General features: G+C 47.4%; 1 protein-coding gene across 14 annotated transcripts in view; it reads left to right on the top strand.

The window, feature by feature from the left end:
• CEP164 (centrosomal protein 164) overlaps positions 1-15,633 on the top strand; it is a 56,921-nt gene continuing 41,288 nt past the window's right edge. For 11 of the 14 annotated variants that reach the window (XM_026058004.1, XM_026058009.1, XM_026058008.1 and 8 more), the window contains exons 1-8: positions 1-33; positions 2,915-3,027; positions 3,411-3,522; positions 3,940-4,141; positions 5,081-6,031; positions 8,765-8,923; positions 9,979-10,107; positions 10,495-10,572. In XM_026058004.1, coding sequence (XP_025913789.1) covers positions 2,946-3,027; positions 3,411-3,522; positions 3,940-4,141; positions 5,081-6,031; positions 8,765-8,923; positions 9,979-10,107; positions 10,495-10,572 — 1,713 coding nt within the window. In that variant the 5' untranslated portion in view covers positions 1-33; positions 2,915-2,945. Of the gene's footprint in view, positions 34-1,232; positions 1,432-2,914; positions 3,028-3,410; positions 3,523-3,939; positions 4,142-5,080; positions 6,032-8,764; positions 8,924-9,978; positions 10,108-10,494; positions 10,573-15,633 lie in introns of those variants that run through there. The other 3 variants (XM_026058010.1, XM_026057999.1, XM_026058012.1) reach the window with 3 other exon arrangements.

Raw genomic sequence — 15,633 nt, 5'->3', positions numbered from 1 at the left:
GGGCGGCGAGCGGGCGGCGGCGGCTCCCGCGCGGTGAGCGGGGCGCGGCGAGGCCGCGGGGGCCCTGGGGTAGGGGCGAGCGCCTACAGGGCCTCGGGGCGGAGGCGGGTGTGCCAAGGGGGACCCTGGGCTCCAGGGCGGGAGTGTGTAGGGGCCCTGGGGCGCGGCCGGGTGCGTGTGCCAGGGGCCTTGGCATAGGGGGGAGCGAGCAAGGGGGAGCTGGGGCGCTGGGCAGCAGTTTGTCAGGACCCTGGGGCAGGTGTGAGTGTGCAAGGGGCCTCAGGGTGGAGGTGAGCGTGCAAAGGGGCTGGGGCAGGGGCAGGTGAGTGTGCAAGGGCCTTGGGGGAATGTGCAGAGGGACTGGGGTACAGGACAAGAGTGCACAAGGGCCCCTGGGGTAGGGGTGAGTGTGTAGAGGGGTTGGGGTATGGGCAGATGAGTGTGTAAGGGCCCTAGGAGGAATGTGCAAAGGGGCTGGGGCAGGGGGTGAGAGCACACAAGGGCCCCTGGGGTAGGGGGGAGTGTGCAGCAGGGCTGGGGCAGGAGCAGATGAGTGTGTAAGGGCTCCTGGGGTAGGGGTGAGTGTGCAAAGAGACAGGGTAGGGGCAGAATGTGCAGGGTGGCTGGTGCACCTGGGGCTGAGTGTGCAGTGGGTGGCTGTGCAAAGGGGCTGGGGCACAGGGTGCTGGGAGCCAGCTGGGGGCTGTGGAGCCAGGGGCAAGTGTGCAAGGTCAGCCTGGGCTGTGGGGCTGTGCGTGCCAAGGAGGCCAGCACAACAGGGTGAGTGTGCAAGGGAGCTGGTGCACGCATGTGTGTGTTGAGGGGTGAAGGAGCACCCTGAGGTGCTGGGCAGGAGCAGGCCAGGGGCGTGCGCTGGGCAGGGCCCAGGTGTCCTGGGATGGGAAAAGACACACCTGGGAGGAGGCTCCTGCTCTGGGCAGGGAAACTATAAAAGCCTGCCTCCAGCCCCGTGGTGTCCTCAGTATATTTTTCTTTTCTGTTATTGCTGTTCTCACATGGAGTGGTTTGAGGTGTGCTAATAATAGCTACCATGGCTGAGCTGGGAGCGGCATGTGAATCTGCTAGCTCATGGCTTTACATGTGCCTAGTGTTTGTCTGTCTCATGTATGCATGCACATACTTATAAAATAAATACATGCTTTTTTCAACTACCTCTTTATTAATAAAAGATTTTGCTTCTCCTTGCAAGCCTTGCTTCTTGTATGTCTTTGGACTAGCACACCTCCAGCTGCATTGCATTTTAATTACACACATGTGTCCTCCTGGTACATTTGCAGGTGTGGGGAAGCAACATTTCAGAGAAGAGTTAGTGTATAATTCATCTCCTGGTACTAATGCCAGGGGATGAGGAAAGTGGCTAAAACAGCAAATAATGCTGCGACAGAGAAAAACAAGAACAGAAGGCCTGGAGTGAGTTGCCCACATTCAAATGTTTTAATCAGCTACATTTGGGAGGGGGAGTGGAGTGGGATTTGTGATGCTGTTTTGGTTTGGTATGTCCTGAGAATATTGGTGCCTGGAAACTGCTAGGAGTAATTGCTCGTTGTGCAGCTCCCTTTACATAACGGTTATAAATGCAGAGCAGCTGAGGTCATGGGAAGGTGAAAAGGGCAAGGAAAGCTCAATTAGAGGCAGCAGCAGTGTGGTGATGGTGATTGGAGCTGCTGCTGTTCGTTTGTTAACCCTGGGAGCCTGCTTGGCCTCCTGGCTGGGCTCGCCACCAGGCTGTGTGAGCGCAGGTGCTGGCAGACAAGGCTGTGTAACCCCCCAGCTGGGGGCACTTGGGGCAGGGAAATGACCTCAAATCAGCCTAAACCTGTGGTGAAGCAGTTCTGAGGACTTGGCTGTGGCAGGACTAATTCTCTGCTTGCAGTTAAATATTGAAGCTATCTGCCAGAGGTTATGGTTGGGCCACATTAAATTAGGGCCCTTTTATAGCTTCCAAAATGTCCTCTGGGAAGGTGAGGGATGCCAGCAAGGAGGGTGCGGAGAGAAGCAGCTGACTTGTCCCCGGGTGGTGCTTTTTCAGCCCAGGGACTTCATTCAAAAAGCTGTACCATGCTCTGGGAAAACTCTTTTCTTTCTTTTCCTGTTTTTCCTCTTTTCCATTTCAGCTTTGTTTTTTTGCTTGTTTAAAACACTCCCAAAGCAAGTGCTCATCTTCTGTGTAGAAGCTTGAAAGCCTGAGGGGAGGCTGATTATAGCTTTTGTGCCAGCTTCAGCTCTGCTCCCTCTTTCTGCAGCTCCTGTGAAGCATGTGTGGAAGGGGCTTTGATTAGATACTGCGCACCACAGTGAAAAAGCGCTGTAAGCAGCGTGGAGAGCTCTGCCCTGTCGCGCGTCTTCCCTTCTTCAGGGTGGCTTGGGCTGTGTCATGGCCAAGTGTGACCCAGGTAGCTTCCTCCTACCTGGCTTCAAAGCGGGCGTGGGAGTACGGAGCAGAGAGCTCCCGGCCATGCCCTGCACAGTGTATCCGGGCAGTGTAAAGCCCACGGGTGGGCTCCGTGTCCCCATTACCAAATGAGTAAATAATAAAATTGAGTGCCAGTATCTTCCACCTTTCGTAGCAGAGGTATGGAACCAAGCTTGCGAGTAGTGTCTTCTCTTCCCTCGGCACTCTTGATTGATTCACTTCTGAGCTGCAGCTTGCTCCCCTGCTCTTTTGGCTGTCCCCTCCTGCCTTTACCCAACGCCGTCAGTCCTGGCTGGCTTCGCTCTTTGTTCTTCCAGGCTGCCCCATGCTTGGCGCCCCCAGTGCACCTTGTTCTGCTCCGCAGCCCCGGTGCGGACTTTCTTGTGGGTCTCTGCCCCATGCTGTGTGATGCAGATGTTTTGTTTCTGTCTGACCACAGTTGCTTCTTGTGATTTTGGGTTGTTTCCTTTACGCTGCCAGGTGCAGGGAGGGTGTATGCTCCTGAACAGCCATGGCAGGAACTATGGTACGCATTGGTGACCAGCTCATCCTGGAAGAAGATTACGATGAGACATACATTCCCAGTGAGCAAGGTAACTGATGCCTGTCCTAGTTGCTGCAAGAAGGGGTTCAAGCGTGCTGAATCATTCTTCAGTATTTAGGAAAACAGGAGTTAGAGAGAGCGTGAGTCGAGAGAGCAGAATAAATGGGATTTCATGTACTGGAGAGTTAAAAAATCAGCTTTCTGGTTGCAAGGATGTGTCATTTTGTGGTCCCTGTCTCCCTGCTTTGGCAACGTGGTAGGATGTGTTCACTGACACACAGGACCTTATTGACAACTTTGAACAGCTTCATTCCAGGATTAGGCTTTCCCAGTATGCCCCTTGCTTTAGCTGAGGAGGTTGGCATTACCTCGTAGAGCCTGGTGTAGACCATCTCCACAAACTCCACAATACATGTTCTTTTTTTTCCCTAGAAATCCAGGATTTTGCAAGGGAGATCGGGATTGACCCTGAGAAGGAGCCAGAGCTGATGTGGCTGGCCAGGGAAGGCATCGTGGCTCCGCTGCCGCCTGCGTGGAAGCCCTGGTGAGAGAGCTTCAGCAGCTGTTTTGTTAGCTTACCGGCCTCTCCTGGCCTTCCCCTTCTGTGCCTGTTTAGGTGGGGGAGCAGGGCACTGGCTGGCGAGGGGGGATAATGTCACAGCAGATGTACTTCCTGGGGATGGGAGAGTGCAGTTCTTGGAGTGGTGGAAGAAGGGGAGAGAGAGTTCGGGAAATTGAATGGGGGGGCTTCTTCCCCATGCTTGTGTGTCTTTGGGCTCTTGGAGATGGTGCGCTCCTCTGCAGTGAACTTACGGTGGTCACAGGGCCCAGTAAGACTGTTTTTAGAGCCTTTTGGGCCCCTTGAATGAAGCTGTGTGTCTGCAGAGCAAAGAGCCACCATCTGTGTGTGCAGAGCTAATGTGCAGCTTTTTCATCTCTTCATGCTGCTTTTGCCACACAGCCAGGATATCACTGGTGACATCTACTACTTCAACTTTGCCAACGGCCAGTCCACGTGGGACCACCCCTGTGATGACCACTACCGAGAGCTTGTCATCCAGGAGCGAGAGAAGCTCTTGGTACAAGGCAGATTGAAAAAGAAAGAGAAAAAGAAGAAAGAAAAGAAAGACAAGAAAGAGAAGCAGTCGCTGAAGCAGGCTTCAGTGAGTATGCTCTGCTGCTTGCAGCGCCTCTGGGAGGGAGCGAGAGGGCCAGGCTGAGGGTGAACGAATGGCTGCGAATTAGAGGGTGATGTTGTGCTACTGCTACTTTGGGACTGGAGCAGCGATCTCTGACAAGGGATCCTGGCCAGGAGGGTTGTGAATCTGATGAAAATCCAAGGAAAATGGAGTCACAAGCCCAGGAAGTTGGGAAATTTTGGTTTAGACGGAGAGGCCTAGAGTGGGGATGCCACAGCCTTGCAATGCTATTGCAGAGAGGGATGTGGGCCAAGGCTGCTGCTGCTGTTCTTAGCAGATATTGACAGTTCTTAAGGGAATTTTTAAAAATAGCCACATCTCTTTATAGTGCTAAGGTAGAGGAAACCATGTGCCAGGAAACCATGTACCAGGAAAGCAGATCCTGCCACTTTTTCCTCAGTCACTGAACTTGCATGCAGAAACTCCTGCTGCCTCCTGAGTCTGGCTTCTCTTTCACACCTTTGGGATACTGCGAGACCCCAGGCCACCTCCCAAGAGAGGGGCTGTCCTGTGTGGGAAGCTGGGGACCTCCACTACCCAGCTGGCCTTATCCTACGCTCCATGATATCATCAGAACTGGAAGTATGGACCGAGAGCTGCTTTGCCGTCCCTGAAGTCCTCTGGTATCAAGTGCATCTGATGCCACATCAAGTCATGGTTACTGCTGGCTCATGCTCAGGGAGTGCCCGGGGGTCTCCAGTGGGTTCTGCCTGAGGGACTTGGCTAAGCCATCTATATCCATCTATATACATATATAGATAGATAATTTCAAGTGCTCCAAAATGTATTTATCTATCTCTATATAAATCTTATATTAAAAAGATATGTATCTATACTTTAGATAAGGTTATATATAGTTATATGTGATACATTTTAGTTATTTGCTAATATTTATCTACTTAGGAAATGCAGTCAGAGCCAGGGATTCTTCCTTCAACATCCTTTTGTCACATGCCCTCTGCCACCCTGTCCTCTGGGCAGCAGAGTCCTGAGCTAGAACCAGATAGCCAGAGTAGCAATGAAGGCCTCCTTAACATAGGCAAAGGGAAGACTGCTGGGAGACCATCAGACGTAAGTGATTCAAGCAGACGATTTGCAGGCATGTGGCCAAATAAACTGCGTCCCCTGCTTGTATCAAAGTTCAGCAGACCTTGCCAGATCTTAACTGATGTGGAGAAAATTTTAGGAAAAGGTCCATCTTTTACCAGCTTTGATGTAGACATCCATCAAGACCAAGATACATCCGTGGAAATGCAAGACAGGCTTTGTCTCGACTCCTCTGACTCACAGTCTGAYGATTTAGAAGTTAGGCCATCAGTGCAGTCTTTCTGTGTGCCAAAGAAAGCCTGTTTTCAAGACTTGGAGAATGTTAAAACTCTTCTAGAGGTCCCTGCAGACAAAATCCTACTGTTTGGGAAAGAAAAGCTAAAAGAGAAGTGGAAGATGAAAGAAGTGATAGGAGAGAGTGTCTGCGTGCCTGATGATGACTTGTTAGTCAGAGAGAAATCTACAGGACCTGGTGGGGATGAGGGAAGAAGTCCAGGCTTATTGAGAGACTATGAGAAAGGCCCCAGCCCAGAATCTGTGTGCGTTAATTTTATGATGGACTTTTGTGGGAAATACACTGCCCAGAAGTCTAATGGTGCTGAAGTACCGAAGGAAGTGAAGAAGGGAGATGGAAGGACAAATCTAGCTCCCAGAGTGTGGGGAGAGGAATTCACAGAGGACTCAAAGGTTCMCCCCGTGTGTCTCTATCAGATGTTTGACTGCCAGGGAAGCAAAAGTGCCCATCAGCACATGGAAGTGGAGCTGACCCAAACCAGAAAAACTGCTGAGAATTACGGCAAAATGGAGGTTAGTGAAGGAGAAGGTAGGGATGAGATAGGACTTCAAAAAAGTCCTCTGTGATGGCACTTCTATTGTAAAGGTTTCTAGAGAGTTGAGAGTGTGGAATTTTTTTTCTTAAATAATTTTCAGGAGAAAAGGGGGAAAAAATCGTTGTGGAAGTTATATAAACAGATGTGGCCTTTGTTATAGTAGTTTTCTTAAAGCTGAAGAGGTAGGTTGAAAAAGCACTTGTTTCTGAACTTCCTTGCACGTCAGACATGGCACAATTCACGTCTTGTGTTACTTTTGCAAGGAGATAAAGTGCCTTCTGAACTCAAAAACAGGTGATGGGCAGCAAATAGAGTGGGATGGTGATATCAAGTACAAAATCCTCTTTAATTTTGCCTCTAAGGTACTTTGTGATAAGCACACTAAGAACTCAGTCTTTTTTCCTGGAGATCCCACAATCTAAATTGAGGGGAAAATAAGCTATTTTTAGTCTTGTTTTGCAGGCTGAATCTCAAGGCCCTGAGCAATTAAGTAAGTTGGTTAAGGTGATTCAGAAACCAGAAGTCAAAGCCAGATCTCCCACATCCATGTCCAGTGTCTTGACAAATGGACTATATTCCCTCTTAAATGAGAGAAGAGCAGGAAAATGTTTGAATGAATTAGCTTGCTCATGGAAGGGAAGGATTATTCCCAGTGGTTACAGACAATCATTTTGCAGCCCGGCACAGTACCAACTTGTCTGAGCACAACTTAGTCCTTGGACTGCTGCTGCTGTGGTCTTAGGACGCTAAGATGGTTTATGGGTGCAAAGGGCCCATCTATAAATGTAATTCTCTCCTCCTTCTTCCTCTGTGAATACCCAAAACAGCTGTTAGAAGAGATATTGCTCTGTAAACCTGGCACTCAGCTTGCAGCAGTGGAAGAACGTGACAGGTACTAGGCCCTGCTCCCTGACTTTGCTCTTCAGTACGATGGGATAAGTTCTGCAGCCTTCACAGCTCACAAAGCAACAACATCCAGAGAGTCCTTGTTACTTTCCAGAGTTCCCTTCTCCGCCTGAGATGCTCAACCTTGACTACAGTTACTTTGTCACTTAGAAAAGCAAAGTAAAGCAAAACCAAGCTGTGTCTCTAGGAAGCTCTGGCCCTTGATTACCAGAGATGGTGGCTGATTTGCTCTTGCCATTGACATCATGTGCTTGAGGCGTGCTTTTTCCCCAGTCAGTGGTGTGGTGAGTGTTTACCACCCTCTGCATGTGCAATGCTCTACTCCCAGCCGCTGCCTGTGGCAGGATCCTTCCCTTCACTGGGAAGGACATTCCAGGTTGTTCTGTCTTTGTTCATAAGTAATTGCCTCAGTTTAATGAGAACTTACCAAATCACTTGTTCTGAAGAAAAATAAACTAAAAGGTCACTGTGTGTAATGTTAATGAATTGCTTTGCTCCCCTATTGCTGGTACCCAGCTGCGACTCCACCGAATTGCTGGCTCAGGTTTCTAATTACCAGTGTGTGGTAGCGCTCAGCTAGCTGGTAATAACGATGACTGTGAATATCAGATAAACTGCAGATTATCCTGAAAGTTTTAATTAGCCAGTGGAAGTGAGTTTGTCTTTGCTGAAGGACAACTAACATCCACTGCTCTGTACACATAGTTAATGGCCATCTGTAGAAAATAATTTGTTAAGCCCAGAATGTGTGATTTACCCTGTAACCACTGATTTGGCAATAACTTGGTGGAAGAAAGATCTGTGCATGTTCATCTCCCTCTCCCCATCCCTCAGTGTGCTAGTGAATTAACTCTGTTTTCAGTCTGTAATTTTGTATAAACACAGAGTACAGGAACTGTGATTTTTGAATACACACRTGCTCTGCTGAAGCAACAACACTTGGCTGTGCTGGCATACCATAGACAAAATTTTAGCATCCATTTGCTCCCCGTTTAATATGTGCAATATATCACAAGGCAAGATTACTCAGATGGGTAATGCTACCAAGTAAAACAGAATGGTCATGTTTCTTGGTGAAGATAACTTGAGATGTTAGTCAGCCCTGCATTGTTCCAAGGTGAGGGTGTTACATGGCTCACAGGATTCTTGCTGTGCTTTAAGAGGGAGAAGGGTGTTCAGGAGCCTTTGGTGGGTATACTGCAGCAGAGCTGCCTTCCACTTCCAACAACTTTACCTTTCGGTGTAAGGTAAGGAAGCAGCCTGGATTTCTGTCTAAAGAGGTGGTGATTGCAGCTTGTGGAGGGTAGGGGGCTTCTTGCCATCTGAGTGGTTTGTATACCACGTGTTTCACGCTGTACAGAGCAGCAAGGTGAACCAAGAGGTGAAGCTGCCCCATTTGCCTAGGATGGTGTGATGCTGATTGAGAGCCTGTCCTAGAGCATGCCATGTGTGTATGTGAGTTAGTGTGGCTGTCCTGAAGTGAGTTATCCTTTCACTTCAGTTTTGGAATAATGCCCATTTATTTTCTGAATCACCCTCCTTGCTATGGTGAAGTAAATCACCATATTCAGATGGATCCTTGGAGGGACAAAATGAATGAGCAAAGCAGCCTGCTATTCCTTAGGCATCTGATGTGCTGGTAGTTGCTTGTTGTTGAGTGTCACCAGCAGCTTTTCAGTGGCGGTAGGGTCAGCATTAGCAGATAGTCTTTGGAGAGGAAGGCGCTTGCTTTCTTTCTAGAATACCAAGTGTAAATGAAGCACCCATGTTTTCCTCCCAATGGATCCCCTTCTGCACACTCTAGTCTTCAGGCACCCTGCTGGCACCCGTGCAGGCTCCCTTGGGGAATCTCGCACCATTGCGTGGCCTTGTGGACTCTCCTGCTGGTGTCCTTCGTGGCTCGTTGAACTCTGACGTGGGAAGCTCTGTGGACTCCAGTCTTCTGCTCAGAGGAGGACCTCAGGTAAGACTCCTTGGGAATGTGCCCTCAAAGGTGGACTTTGCAAGAGGTCGCAGAATATTGCAGGGATATTTAGAAGTTTAACAGACAGCGTTTGTGATCTGTCCTCAGTTTTGAAATACTTTTGTTTGTGAACATATCACTTCCCTGCTCTCTCTCTCTTGCTATATTTCTCTTTGTTTGCTGTTTCTAGGGAACCCAGTGCTAGATTTGTGTTGAGCTTTCTTCTGTTATATTTAGCAGCTTTAAGGAAAGAATTGTTTCAATTGTTGAAAAAAAATCTCTTTAGCTCATTTTAGTTGAACTTCAATTTCTGTCCAAGTGCAGCATGACATACAGTACAGCTAATGTAATCTGAATGAATGAATGTTATTCTGTAATGATTAATGTTTTCACTCACTATTAGCTACTAAGATAAAAAAGTAAAAGAACAAATATCTGGATAAATGTAAGATTTACAATCACACTGAATAAATATGTATGGAATGTGTCCTTTGGGTCAACAAAACAAAAATGTTTTATGTAGTAACCAACATTGACCTTTTAAAGGAAAATAAAAAATAAATGCAAAACGTGATGTAAATCAACACTTTCATTGAAGGTTTCCTCCTAGCTGACTTAAGTTCTGATTGTCATTGATGATTTCAATCATTTTATTGTAATCAGTTCACTCTGTGGAACTGGCTGTGCGCCACTTTCTACCTCCAACAAAGTGATCTAAAGAGAACACATCCGCTACAGTTGTTCTTGGCTGAATCAGTGTTTTGAGGCACAGGAAGGTTTTACAGATGTGCTTCTGTAGCATAAGACCCTCCGGTGTAAGGGAAAACGCAACCTTGTAAAGAACGTTTCATCTTCTTTCCTGACATGGCTCTGCAAAATAAGGGTAGCAGTGTAACCCTGAGCAGATTCTCATAATTCAGCAGCTTGCCTGCCTCTGACTRGTTTGCAAGTCTGGTGACTTGGAGTGACACTGCTGTTGTGTGCTTCAGTGGGTTCATATCTCCCCTTTCACTTCAGCTTTCCTCTGACTTCCTCTACTCTTTTTGACTTCACAGCCTGCAGAGACCTGTAAGCCCACCAGCCAGACCAAGAAGTTGCTGGGACTGGTCTGTGATGAGAAAGGTTCCTTAAATGCAGTGGCTCTAGATAAAAGGAGAAGTGAAGAGGAAGAAAGTGAGAATGAGGTAGGTTGTGTGCCTTGGCACTTAATATGTTTTTACAAGCACAGTGCATAAAGCCCTGGGGAATGTTCAACTGTAATACTACCCGCAGTGATAGCTGATTGACTATGGTTGATCAGTTTGAGAGCTTTGGGCTTTAACTTGCACTGCATTTCTTGTATGTGTTGTTTGGTCTCCAAAAACTATCTAATCCTGTTTTCTCCCCTTACTCCCATAAATCAACATCTGCCACGATATATTTCCAAAATGAGTTGACTGTAGGCTCCTTGCTTTGGTGTATTGCTATAACTCTGCTCCCTCATGAATCCTGAGTTCTTCCTGTGTGGCCTGAAAGGGGATTGCAGAGATCAGAACTCACTTGTGTCTTTTTCCTTTTTTGAATATATTTAGAGTCTCCATGGAACTGCAAGACTGTTCAAAAACCTGCACATGGATATCAGTGCCCTGGGAGGCAGCTTTGAATGCGAGGTAAGACAGAAGGTGCTGTGAAGCAGGCATGTGGAACGGTGCCTGAGTAGAAGAGGAGCTATGGTACGGCACAGTCAGCACGTGGGCTGCAGGAGCGAGAGCACAGGAGAGGCACCAGATAAACTAGTTTCATGTGTAAATCATGAGAGGTAACAACCTGGAGGGGGACCTTCCTCTGATGGAGAGGAAGGCACAAAAGCAGGGTGGGGAGGAGTGCGAGGGTGGAGTGTATGAGAAGCCAGATGCAATCTGTAGAGGGACAACAGTGCGGGTATCGGAAGGCAGGTTCGTAGTTGGAGGAGAATGCTTGCCGCTAGGTAGGTGGGGTTTGGGCAGCCAGCATCTTTGCACAGGGTGGAGTTTCATTGTATTCTGAATGAAGAAAGAGAAAGTTAAAGCCATGTAGGTGTGATGGGCAAGCTGGAAACCAGCTCTTCCAGGGTATGGCAGAAAGGAGATCTCATATCTGAGAGGTGTCAGTAGGCCTGCTGTGGGGAGGAAGGGTTGCTGAGGAAGAGGCAGGGTTTGTTTTCTCATTGCTTTTTCCCAAGAGTGTAGAAAGTTGCAGTGGTGTTGTTTGGAGAGATGAGGGAGAGTTTATTCTAAAACTCGTTTCCTTTCCTCTTGCACTGCTGATAAATTCTCTCCCTCAGACACTGAGCGTCAGCAGTGAGTTCAGTACAGGCATGGCCCTGTGCAGACATTTGGCTTTCCCTGCGGGTGCGCGCTCTTTGCCTGCACTTTCTTAGCAGTGATCAGGCTTAAGATGACAAGGGGACAATGGGAAGTGTCTTGCAAGCAGCTCTAGTGATTCAGCCCGACTGTTTGCACTGACATTAATCCTTTCTCATCGTTTTGAAAATTCTGTTCCAGTATCTGAAAGGCAAATTAATTTCTTTTAAAATGTTTTACGGTATTTCCATTTCACAGCATTGAAAAATTAAGCTGTAAAGTACTTTGCTGAAGAACCCATTCACAGTGCTGGGCCTAGACTGCAAAGGCTGTGTTAAAGTGGATGTGAAAAAGAAAGACCCAATTCTCTCATCATCTCCAAACAACAAGAAGCCTGCCGGGGCCCAATTCATCACTGAAATGTTAATGTGTCCAGGAACAAAGAGTTCTCTTGGCATTTCAGTGACACGGCAGGGCTTCAGGATTCTATTATAAAATGGCAATTGCCACCCAACAGCTAGGCTCTGTCTTGAAAAGTGGTAACCCAGATGGGTGATATCTCAGTCCTGATAAGTTATTAGTGCCCCACTGGAAAACATAATTCACGTGTAGTTCCATAAGGTGGCAGTAGAAAAGCATTCCTATGAGCGAGCTCTCAGCCTGCATCCCAAGCCATTCCCCAGCTTCATTACAAAACTGAGAGGAGGAAAGGATTTGTTAAACAGGCTCTGCAGAAGGGCAGTCTGAGAAGTAATGGGGTGACTTGATGAAAAAGCTGATGAAATGTAGTCTGTGGATCAGAGCTGAATATCCATATTCGAAGGAAATAAGTGAGGATTTAGTGGCTTGCTGAGATGCAAGGATGATGGGTGAGAGTGGAAGCTGCATGAAGATGGCACAAGCTGTCTGTGAGAGAGGAAGGAGAGCCGGAAAGAAATGCTACCCTCTTCAGTGAGCTTTTCTGCAGCAAGGGGTAACATAACCGGGGAAAAGGTACTGGAAAATGAAACCCAAGGCAGATGCTGGAAAACTTGAGGTGGGAGGTTTGTACCCAATAGCTAGAGTGTCCTCTTAAAAAGAGTGCCTCTTTTGGGGAGCTTGGTTTGGCTATTTGTGGGGTTAGCTATCATCTGAACCTGGTTTTCTTGCCTCTTGAATTCCTGAGATGAAATAATTGCTGCAGACAGGCAAGACTGTGCTTTAATATATGAAAGAACTTTGGGGTACTGCTGAAAGGGGCAAGAGGAGGAAAAAGGCCTGGAAGCATCTCTTAGAGGATGCCTGGAGAGAGGATCACACATGATAGCAGAACTGATCCCCAGACTGTACTGCTTGCAGTTTGGGAAGCTTTAGTACTCTGCCTTCTGTACAGGTCAATCTCTGGGTAAACATTTGGAGTCAAGGGGTCCTTTATGTGGTGGGAAATTAAAATGCAAGGCTTTTTTACCAGATGGAAATGTGTGAAAAGGAGCTGTCTCTGTAAATAAACATTGCACAATACAGCATACGTGTTATTGCAGAAATGTATGTGCAGGAAGCAGCATTGCTGGTTCCCAGGAAATTAAGACATCCATAAAATATCAGTGCAAGCATGACTAGCTAAAGGGGAGGAATGGCTGATGTGTTCATACAGGGAGGATGGTGAACCGCTATAGTGAGACAGTACTCATGGGAAGCGGAGCAAGTCCTGTCTGGTAGAACAGCAAATTCATTGAGCTGGCCAGCAGTTTGACTTTTTAAAAAGCAGCAGCAGTAAAGCATGCAGAGCATAAACAGTTTGACATTTGGGAATTTGGGCCTGTGAGCTCCTGGGTATAGCTTGGAAAGCTGTTCAGCTGGAGAGCTTTCTGCTACGAGGGTGCTTCCGCTAGGTGATACACAGGGCAGACCTGTCCCAGGGGCCTGACCTTATCCTGTCCCCCTGCTTTCGTTGTTTGTCTAGAGCCACATCAGATCTCTCCTGCGGAGGCAGCTGGAGGGAAAGTCGGTGGTGTGTCGGGGTGCTAGGCTCCGGCTGCGGGGATGCGCAGCGGAGCGAGGTCAGCGCGGCAGGAGCTTGACCGGGCGGTGGTGGAGGGTTCTGGGGAGCAGAGCGAGGTCACGAGGCCTGGTACACGCGGCCCCTCGGAGGGTGCCTCAGCTCTGTGAACACGGCAGGCAAGAGGGCTGAGCGAACCCCCAGGCGCTCTTAGCGCTCCTCCTGACCATTTGCTTGATCCAGTGTGTCAAAATCATTTCCCATGATTTATTTTAGGAGATGAGGAGTGTCAGACATTTAGTTCAGTTAATCACCTGCTTTTCTTCTTGACTATAATTTCTATTTCAATAACATCAGCAAAGAGAAAGAAGTAAAATGTGAAATGCCTTTTTTGGTAATATTAGTTTGTGCTGTATGGTAGGAGTGAGGAGAGAAGCAGTTGAAATGCGAGCTCAGAAAGGTGGCTTGTGAATTTTGGCTAGCAGATGTGTTACCCCACCCATTAGGAGAACAGCAAAGCCGGGGAGGAGAACTGTGGCAGCCGGTTAGCTGATGTCGCTGAAGCCGATCTCCAGCACCGACAGAGCCCCGCGGAGGGAGCTGGCAGTCTGAGAGAGGCGATGAGCGGCTCTCTGACATCACGGGCCTGCTTGCACGATGTCATTGAAGCTTCGCATGCAGTAGGAAATAGGCTGCTTCTAACATTGTGGTGTGCATTGAGTTGTTGTTTGGTTTGTTTCTTTTGCTGGTTGAAGTATTACATTCATGGGAAGAGGTATCAGTGTAAGAAACAAGCAAATGCTTCCCAGATGAGGTCTGCCAAACCTAACCTGCGCTCTGTCCCTCTGTGCCTGAGAACAGCCTGAATTCAGGAACCTGTGGGGGAGCACATTCAGCGTTCAGAGCAATTCTGTATGCAATATGAGTTTTCTCTCTTTTTTTTTGTTTTTTTCCCCCCTTTCAAAGGTAGAAAGAAGACTAAATTTTTGTTGTTGTGACCTCTCACGTTCAAATTGTTTAAATCTAAAGAGCTGGCATAGTCATCCTGTTTCTTGAGATGAGTAGGATTCAGTTCTAGTGGTTGCTGTTCATACTGATTGTTCATCTCTGGATGAGATGACTTTCTAAAACCTCGTGCAATTGGTATCGATGTGTTTCTCTCTAGATTTATGCTGATCACTGGGTCCTTCAGTCTGGAGGTAATGTATTTGATGGGCAGGAATTTCATACCATTTAGTGTCACTCAGTTGCAGGTAAAATGTGTTACAGCTTGTGAAAGGACCAGCTAAAGTCAATTATAACCTGAATGACTTGTCCTAGCTCTGAAATCCATAGAAAAAAATGTCCATCTTTGCAAGAGGAAAGCCTGTGTGTCTGATTTGCACAGTTCCCTCTTCCGGAGAGTTGGGTTCATGATCATTAAGGTATAACATTAAAAATCTCATCCGTTTCTGTCCTTAAAATAGGATGCTACCAGCTAAAGAAATTATTCTGGGATATTCTAGTAAGTGAGATGAATCTGCACAGAGAGAAATCTCTTTGTATGCACAGTATTAATGGATACACCGGTATATTCTGGTGAGTGTTGTGTGTGCTCCTCAACAGAGCAAACATAAAAAAAATAACCAGATATCTGGTTACTTTTATGTAAGTCTAAGAATCCTGGCTGGTCTCATTTGGCATGTCTGTTCTTTGGTACTGTCAGATGTCCTAGGGAAGGGTCCTAATGAAAGCTCCAAGACAAGTCTGTCTAAAAGGGAGCATGACTGGTGTCTAGCCTTTCCAGATACACTAATCCCCAGATGAACAGCAGTGTAATGAGGGCTGGTGCACTGGTGTCATACTAAAGAAATGACACCTGCGTGCAACTTCTTCTGGGTTCTGGAATAAAGATGTTGCCAAAACCTTTGAAGAGCCTGATGTGGCTGGCCACTGATTCAGTGGTGTGTTTGTGTGCCTCTGCTAACCAGGCACTGAACTGGAAACRGGCTGTAAGCTTTCATTTATTGCTCAGCAAATTGCAGGTGAGACTCTGAACTGCAGGTTTTTTGGAAAGTACCCAGTGATTGGATTGCTCTGTCCTCCTCTCTCGTTTGATYGATGACTCTCACAGCCCTGAGAAGGTCTCTCAGACAAATGATATGCTAGAAGAGATTCTTTCGGTTTGCAGCACTCCGTGTTTAACAGTGACAGCATTCCAGTTGCACTTTGATAAAAATACATTGTTAAAATATGCAGTCTGTGTATGGTACACGCTGTACGCAGGATGCAGCTAATGTTTGACAAGACACCACAGCATTAATAAAACAGCGAGAAAGTAGGAAGTGCTAGCAGTTTTGTTTGCATACTGATGAAGGAACCCTTCCCCGCTTCCTCCTGCCTATCGCACTTTTCGTTGCGAGTTTTGTGGG

The sequence above is a fragment of the Apteryx rowi genome, unplaced genomic scaffold (genome assembly GCF_003343035.1).
Source record: "Apteryx rowi isolate R43461 unplaced genomic scaffold, aptRow1 scaffold_141, whole genome shotgun sequence".
NCBI lineage: Eukaryota > Metazoa > Chordata > Aves > Apterygiformes > Apterygidae > Apteryx > Apteryx rowi.
This window is presented reverse-complemented; position numbering and strand designations above follow the sequence as displayed.